This window comes from Rhinopithecus bieti, unplaced genomic scaffold (assembly GCF_001698545.2).
Source record: "Rhinopithecus bieti isolate Rb0 unplaced genomic scaffold, ASM169854v2 scaffold_81727, whole genome shotgun sequence".
NCBI lineage: Eukaryota > Metazoa > Chordata > Mammalia > Primates > Cercopithecidae > Rhinopithecus > Rhinopithecus bieti.
In genome coordinates, this window is record NW_016834786.1 from 296,429 (window position 1) to 304,547 (window position 8,119).

Consider the following 8,119-nt stretch of genomic DNA (forward strand, 5'->3'; position numbering starts at 1 on the left):
ATCCGCCCGTCTCGGCCTCCCAAAGTGCTGGGATTACAGGCTTGAGCCACCGCGCCCGGCCTCTTTCTTGCTTTCTTTCTTTCTTTCTTTTCTTTCTTCTTTTCTTCCTTTCTCCCTTTCTCCCTTTCTCTCTTTCTCTCTTTCTTTCTTTCTTTCTTTTGTTGAGACAGTCTCACTTTGTCACCTAGGCTGGAGTGCAATGGTGTGATCTTGGCTCACTGCAACCACTGCCTCCCAGGTTCAAGCAATTCTACTGCTTCAGCCTCCTGAGTAGCTGGGATTATAGGCATGTACCACCATGACAGGCTAATTTTTGTATTTTTAGTAGAGATGGAGTTTCTCTCTTTTTTTTTTTTTGAGATAGAGTTTCACTCTTGTCGCCCAGGCTGGAGTGCAATGGCGCAATCTCGGCTTACTGGGCATCTGGGGAGTTTCACCATGTTGGTTAGGCAGGTCTCAAACTCCTGACCTCAAGTGATCTGCCTGCCTCAGCCTCCCAAAGCGCTGGGATTACAGACATGAGCCACCACGCCCAGCCAGGTATTTCTTTATAGCATGCAAGTACAACCTAATACACAGGGTCTTACTATGTTGCCCAGGCTGGTCTCCAACTCCTGGTCTCAAGTGATCTTCCTGCCTCAGCCTCTCAAGGTGCTGGGATTATAGGCATGAGTCACTGTGCCTGACCAGAAATGGAAAAGTTCTGATGTGAAAAGAGGTGGTGGGTAGCCTTGTCTAAGCTGACAAGTGCAAAAAAGCCTATTGAGAAAAAGGCCACCATGGTGCAGACCTGTGAAGAAAGAGAGTGGGCAGTTGCAGGAAAGAAAAAGAACCAAAGAAAACCTTGATTCCTGACTTTCGAGGGCCGGTTCCTACAAGGCTCAGCTTGTCTTTGTCTCATGATCACCCAGGACACCTATTCCAGCTTTCCAAACACGTTCACTTTCCCCATGATGGGTATAACAACAACAATGCTACACATTTATAATGTGCCGGGTATTACAGCAAATATATCATGTGATTATCTCAATCCTCACAGTAACCGGCCAGGGCAGGTATTATTATCCCCATTTTACAGATGAGAAAGCTGAAGCTCAGACACATTATATCACTTAGCCAAGGTCACAGAACCAGCCAACAGTAAAAACAGGTCTCAAACTCAGGCCTGTCTGACTCTGAAACATGTGCTCTTAGCTATGCCTGCCATGGTGCCATCTCAGCTCACTGCAACCTCTGCCTCCCAGGTTCAAGTGATTCTCCTGACTCGGCCACCCGAGTAGCTGGGATTACAGGCACCCACTACCATGCTCAGCTAATTTTTCTATTTTTAGTAGAGATGGGGTTTCACCATGTTGGCCAGGCTGGTCTCAAACTCCTGACCTCAGGTGATCTGCCTGCCTTAGCCTCCCAAAGTGCTGGGATTACAGGTGTGAGCCACTGAGCCTGGCCCACATATTCTTATATGCTGTATTTTCATTTCCAATGGGATGAAAATTCCTTTAAGGTGGGTGCTATTACATTATAACCTTTAAGGCGTGCAATACAGGCTTGAAAACTGCTGACTGATGTCGTGATTCTTTCTTTGTGATAGGCAATATAAGATCGCAAAAGGAATTTAGACTCTGGAACCAGAGAGAGAGCCTCTATTAAATATCTACTCTGTCACTTAATAGCTTTATGACCTTAGGCCAGTTACTTAACCTATCCAGTTTTCTTTTTTTTTTTTTGAGATGGAGTCTCACTCTGCCACCCAGGCTGGAGTGCTGTGGCATGATCTCGGCTCACTGCAACCTCTACCTCCCTGGTTCAAGCGATTCTCCTGCCTCCGCCTCTTGAGTAGCTGGGATTACAGGCATCCACCAGCATGCCTGGCTAATTTTTGTATTTTTAGTAGAGACTGGGTTTCGCCATGTTGGCCAGGTTGGTCTTGAACTCCTGACCCCAGGTGATCTGCCCACCTCAGCCTCCTAAAATGCTGGGATTACAGCTGTGAGCCACCACGCCTGGCCTTGGTTCTCAATTTCTGTATCACACAACATGAGATATTGATTGTGCCTACCTCATAATGTTAATGTGAAGATTAAATGAGTCATATGTATAATGCATCTAGCATACAGCTTGCCACTTCATGCATACACATTTACTAATTGTTAGCTACTATTATTCTGATACAAGTCTCATCATGAAGACCTATGAACTCCCCTAAACTCTGACCTTTTCCTTTCAGTTATTTCATTTACAAGTGAAATGACTCTGATGAAATGCTGCATGTCCAGTTTCAACCCAAAGATAAGACACGATTTAAAAGTCTGAAAATTAACAAAGTCACTTGACCGCAAAGAGACTGGTAAGGGCTCTGTCTCCAAAGTCATAATCAATTCCTTTAACAACAAAAGAGACCTCATACCCCATCAGGTAGAGATATCTGGTGCTAGTACTCATAGTCATAGCAGTCACAGAAAGATCAACAGATAAAAAGTCTCACCTTTTGATCATGTTCCTGGTGTACCAAATACAAGGGAAAGACTCCTTCAGAATGGTTTTATAATGCCTGTTCAAATCCCTTCCAGCCAAGGAACACCGATAATTCCCCACAATCACACCATCTGGATTTAACATGGGAAGCACCTTGAAGACAAAAATATCTCTGAGGAGCTGGGCATCTGGGGAGTTGCTAAGGATGAAATCCAAAAAGCCTTTCATAACCCAGGAGCCATTACTTTCCCCAGGGTGGACTCTGGCACTCAAGACCACAGCTTTCTTTGCAGCTGCCTCTTGAGGGGTCTGGGATGGGTTGGTGATGGTGAGCAAGTAAACAGTATTTCCTGCTAGGCTTCTGCATAAAGTTTGGAGCTTGCAGAACTGAGACTGGATGGGGTTGTTTGCCACTGACAGGAGGTAGCATTGCAAATCAGTGTATGTATATGGGTAGAAGTGTGCAAAGAAGCAAGTGTCCTGGTCATATGGAAACTGAATGGTCCATGTGAGACAGTAGAAGGGCTGCTGCCCATCATCCGTGTTGTTCTTGTAGTACTTGATTTCATTTCCTTCTCTCCTCCAGCCAATATTGCGCGTGTTGGCATCCATTTGGGAGTACAAGAGTGGCTTCATTCCTACAGTATAAAGACTCTTGGGTTTTAGCAAGTTGACAATGGTGAAGCGATAGGTGGCATCTTTTCTGGTGTTCTGAACACGAAAATAAAACCACTGAGTGTGTTTGTTAGTGTAGAGGTCTGTTCGCAAGGTGAGTTCATACTCATAGGTGTCTCTGTAATGGAGAAAATAGAACAACTCTGTAACCTTACACCCTGCCTTAAAAAACAAATTGGGAAAATGTTGTTTTCTCCTGGCAAAAACAGGTCTTATTACAACAGACAAACCTGCTAGCTTAATCATTTATTCTCTGTAATCCCAGCACTTTGGGAGGCTGAGGCGGGCAGATCACCTGAGGTCAGGAGTTCAAGACCAGCCTGGCCAACATGGTGAAACCCCGTCTTTACTAAATGTACCAAAAAAAAAAAAAAAAAAGAAAAAAAAATTAGCCAGGCATAGTGGCAGGTGCCTGTAATCCCAGCTACTCGGGAGGCTGAAGCAAGAGAATCACTTGAACCCACGAGGTGTAGGTTGCAGTGAGCCAAGATTGCGCCATTGCTCTCCAGCCTGGGCAACAGAGCAAGACTCCATCTTGAGAAAAACAAAACAAAACAAAACAAAAATAAGGAAGTATATCTGTAGTACTGCCATAGAAAAACACCTGAAATTTATGAAGTGGAAAAAAAAATTGCCAATTTGCAAAACAATATGTACGTACACCGTTAACCAATTTTTATTTTAATAATATATAAATGGCTGGACGCAGTGGCTCACGCCTGTAATTCCAGCACTTAGGGAGGCCGAGACGGGCAGATCACGAGGTCAGGAGATCAAAACCATCCTGGCTAACATGGTGAAACCCCATCTCTACTAAAAATACAAACAAATTAGCCGGGCATGGTGGCAGGCGTCTGTAGCCCTAGCTACTCAGGAAGCTGAAGCAGGAGAATGGCGTGAACCCGGGAGGCGGAGCTTGCAGTGAGCCAAGACTGCGCCACTGCACTAGAGCCTGGGCGACAGAGTGAGACTCCATCTCAAATTTATGTATATTACACGTACACACACAGAAAAAAATTAAGGCATATACACAAACTTAATATTTGCTGCATCTAGGAAGTATAACTATAGGAATTTTTTTTTTTTTTTTTTTTTCTTTGAGATGGAGTCTTGCTCTGTCGCCCAGGCTGGAGTGCAGTGGCCGGATCTCAGCTCACTGCAAGCTCCGCCTCCCGGGTTTATGCCATTCTCCTGCCTCCGCCTCCCGAGTAGCTGGGACTACAGGTGCCCGCCACCTCGCCTGGCTAGTTTTTTGTATTTTTTAGTAGAGACGGGGTTTCACCGTGTTAGCCAGGATGGTCGCGATCTCCTGACCTAGTGATCCGCCCGTCTCGGCCTCCCAAAGTGCTGGGATTAAAGGCTTGAGCCGAGGAATTTTATGTTACATATTTTACTAATACAAATTTTAGGTGAGCTCTAATTTCTTCTATAAGCAAAGTAAACAATTTAGAAATTTTTTTTTTGGGGGAAAAACATGAGTAATAATTACTCCATTTTTCTTCATCCCCATAACCATTTCCCTTCATCCCCATAACCATTTCCCATCACCTCTTTCTTTTTTGCAAATATTTCTGATTCCTAATATAATTCCTGAAGACACCTTTTAGTCACTCCAGTTATCATCCCTTTGGGAAATTGTTACTCACACTCTGACAGCTTTTTGCAGATTCCCACTCTCAAACCTTGATTCAAACAGTAGAGTATTATCTTCTGGTCCTTGCAACGTGACAGCAAGTTCCTTGATAATTCCTTGTTTGCCTCCCACTCTGGAACTGGTGAAATAGGAACCTTCTGTAGGCACTGCAGAGAAAAGAGACATATTTAGGTTAGGTTCTACTCAGAATCCACTCATTCAGCAAATACTGAGCCCCTCTAAGTGGTCAACACTATTCTAGACCAACAACAACGAAATTTCTAATTTTCAACTATCTTTGCAAAGACTTTTAATCTTCTTTTTTTTTTTTTTTGAGACAGAGTCTCACTCTGTCACCCAGGGTGGAGTGCAGTGGCGCAATCTCGGCTCACTGTAAGCTCCGCCTACTGGGTTGATGCCATTCTCCTGCCTCAGCCTCCCAAGCAGCTGGGACTACACGCATCCACCACCACGCCCGGCTAATTTTTTGTATTTTTAGTAGAGACGGGGTTTCACCGTGTTAGCAAGGGCGGTCTTGATCTCCTGACCTCGTGATCCACCCACCTCGGCCTCCCAAAGTGTTGGCATTACAGGCGTGAGCCACTGCACCTGGCTATTGAACATCAATTTTGTTTTTAAATGAATTATGCTTTTGGTGTCATATCCAGAATCCACTGCCACATCCAAGGTCATGAAGATTTATTCCTATGTTTTCTTTGTTTGAGACAGGGTCTCACTCTATCACCCAGGCTGGAGTGCAGTGGCATGAATCACAGTTCACTGCAGCCTCTACCTTTCGTGCTCAAGTGATCCTCCCACGTCAGCCTCCTGAGTAGCTGGGACCACAGGAATGCGCCACCACACCCAACTAATTGTTTAATTTTTTTGTAGATGAGGTCTCACTATGTCACCCAGGCTGTTCTTGAGCTCCAGGGCCCAAGCGATCCTCCTTCTTCAGTCTCCCAAACTGCTGAGTTTACAGGTATGAGCCATTGCATCCTGCAGATCCCTGTTTCTTTCTTTCCTCCCTCCCTCTCTCCCTCCCTTCTTTCCTTCCTTCCTCTTTTTGACAGGGTCTTGCTCTGTCACCCAGGCTGGAGTGCAGTGGCACAATCATATCTCATGGCAGCCTCAAACATCTGAGTTCGCCGGGCGCGGTGGCTCAAGCCTGTAATCCCAGCACTTTGGGAGGCCGAGACGGGCGGATCACGAGGTCAGGAGATCGAGACCATCCTGGCTAACACGGTGAAACCCCGTCTCTACTAAAAAATACAAAAAACTAGCCGGGTGAGGTGGCGGGCGCCTGTAGTCCCAGCTACTCGGGAGGCTGAGGCAGGAGAATGGCGTAAACCCAGGAGGCGGAGCTTGCAGTGAGCTGAGATCCGGCCACTGCACTCCAGCCTGGGCGGCAAAGCGAGACTCCGTCTCAAAAAAAAAAAAACAAAAAAAAACATCTGAGTTCAAGTGAACCTCCTGCCTCAGCCTTCTGAGTAGCCTGGACTACAGGCGTGTACCACCCTGCCCGGCTCCTTTGTTTTAAGATTTTTATAGTTTCAGTACTTATCTATAGACCATGGATCCATTTTGGATTAAGTTTTAAACATGGTATGAAGTAGGGATTCAATTTCATTCTTTTGAGTGTGGCTATACAGTCATCTCAACACCATTTGTTAACAGAGACCATTCTTTCCCCACTGAACAGTCTTAGCACCCTTCTCAAAAATGAATTTACCAAAAATACATGAGTTTATTTTGGGACTCTCAGTTCTATTTTAGTGATCTATATGCCTACCCTGTGTCAGGATTATACTGTTTTGATTACTGTAGGTTCACAGTGTTTTGAAATCAAGAAATGTGAGTCTTCCAATTTTGTACTTCTTTTTCTGTATTGGCTATTCAGGGCCCTTTACAATTCCATATAAATTTGAGGATTATCTTTTCAATTTCTGCATAAAAGCCCTTTGAAGTTTCCAGATCCTAGAGGGAATGTGTTCAGTCTTTCCCCACTGAATATGTTATTCTTGTCATGTGTGGGTCACCAGGTGTCTTCTCCGTTCCATTGTATCAGTGGTCAGCCAGTGACCTGACAGAGATTTCTTAAACAACCAGGGCTTGGTGAGGTGTAATGGCTCATGCCTGTAATCCCAGCACTTTGGGAGGCTGAGGCAAGAGCACTGCTTGGGCTCAGAAGTTTGAGAAGAGCCTGGGCAACGTGGCAAAATGTTGTGTGATATACCCTGTACAAAAAATAAAAAAGTTAGCTGGGTGGTGGTGTGCACCTGTAGCCCCAGCTACTTGGGAGGCTGAGGCGGCAGGATTGCTTAAGCTGAGAGGTAGAGGCTGCAGTGATCTGTGATTTTTCCACTGCACTCCAGCTTGGGTGACAAAGTGAGATCCTGTCATTCATTCATTCATTCACTCACTCATTCCCAAGCCAAAAAGAGAGAGAGAAAAAAAAAAAAAAAGGCACAAAACTTTCCTAGTCTGGGCAGACTGGCTTTGAGGTGAGGCTCTCCTCAACACTAAGTCAGGCTGCTAAAAACTCGAAGTTAGCCTTCATCTTTAGTTGCAGAAAGCCCAACCACCAACCAGAGATGCAAGCCTAGGATCCTCTCAGGTTTTTTCTGAACATGAATCCAGCCCAAGCCATGTATACTGCATTCTCCAGTATATGTGGAGGCCCTTCCAAGTGCTCATCTCCCCAAGAATCTTTCTCCTCAGCTTCTTTCCCAGGCTTTTGGGCCTATCTGCTCCTTGACTATTTGCTATCCCTTGCCCCAGGTGGCTATGAGCAGGTATGTCTTTAAATACTTTTGATAGATGCAGATGGCACCTGGAAAAACTGCTTTAGCCTGAGGGGGGCAGTAACAAAAGTCAGTCTTTCCTTTGGCTCCTCAAGGAATTGTGAGAAAGGTAAAAAACAGTCACAACCAGTATGAGAATAAGGTCTACATTGTCCTCCTCCCCTCTTCCACTTCCAACACCAGCATTCCACATCAGGATCGCGGGCTGCTATCCTCATGACCTCTGCTAGGCAGGGGAATGGGGAATAGTAAGTGGGTAAACAAAAATGGCACAACAGGCCGGGTGTGGTGGCTCATGACTGTAATCCCAGCACTTTGGGAGGCTGAGGCAGGTGGATCACTTGAAGTCAGGAATTCAAGACCAGCCTGACCAACATGGTGAAACCTTGTCTCTACCAAAAAGATAAAAAAATTAGCCAGGTGTTGTGGTGGGTGCCTGTAATCCCAGCTACTCAGGAGGCTGAGGCAGGAGAATTGCTTCAACCCGGGAGGCAGAGGTTGCAGTGAGCTGAGACTGTGCCACTGCACTCCA

At 45.5% G+C, this 8,119-nt stretch overlaps 1 protein-coding gene across 6 annotated transcripts in view; it reads right to left on the reverse strand.

Annotated features, from left to right (window-relative positions):
• Window positions 1–8,119, reverse strand: part of AGBL2 (AGBL carboxypeptidase 2) — a 75,100-nt gene that overhangs the window by 50,663 nt on the left and 16,318 nt on the right. For all 6 annotated transcript variants that reach the window (XM_017865773.1, XM_017865770.1, XM_017865768.1 and 3 more), the window contains exons 7-8: window positions 4,797–4,950; window positions 2,486–3,268 (exon numbers count right to left, since the gene is read on the reverse strand). In XM_017865773.1, coding sequence (XP_017721262.1) covers window positions 2,486–3,268; window positions 4,797–4,950 — 937 coding nt within the window. The remainder of the gene's footprint in view (window positions 1–2,485; window positions 3,269–4,796; window positions 4,951–8,119) is intronic.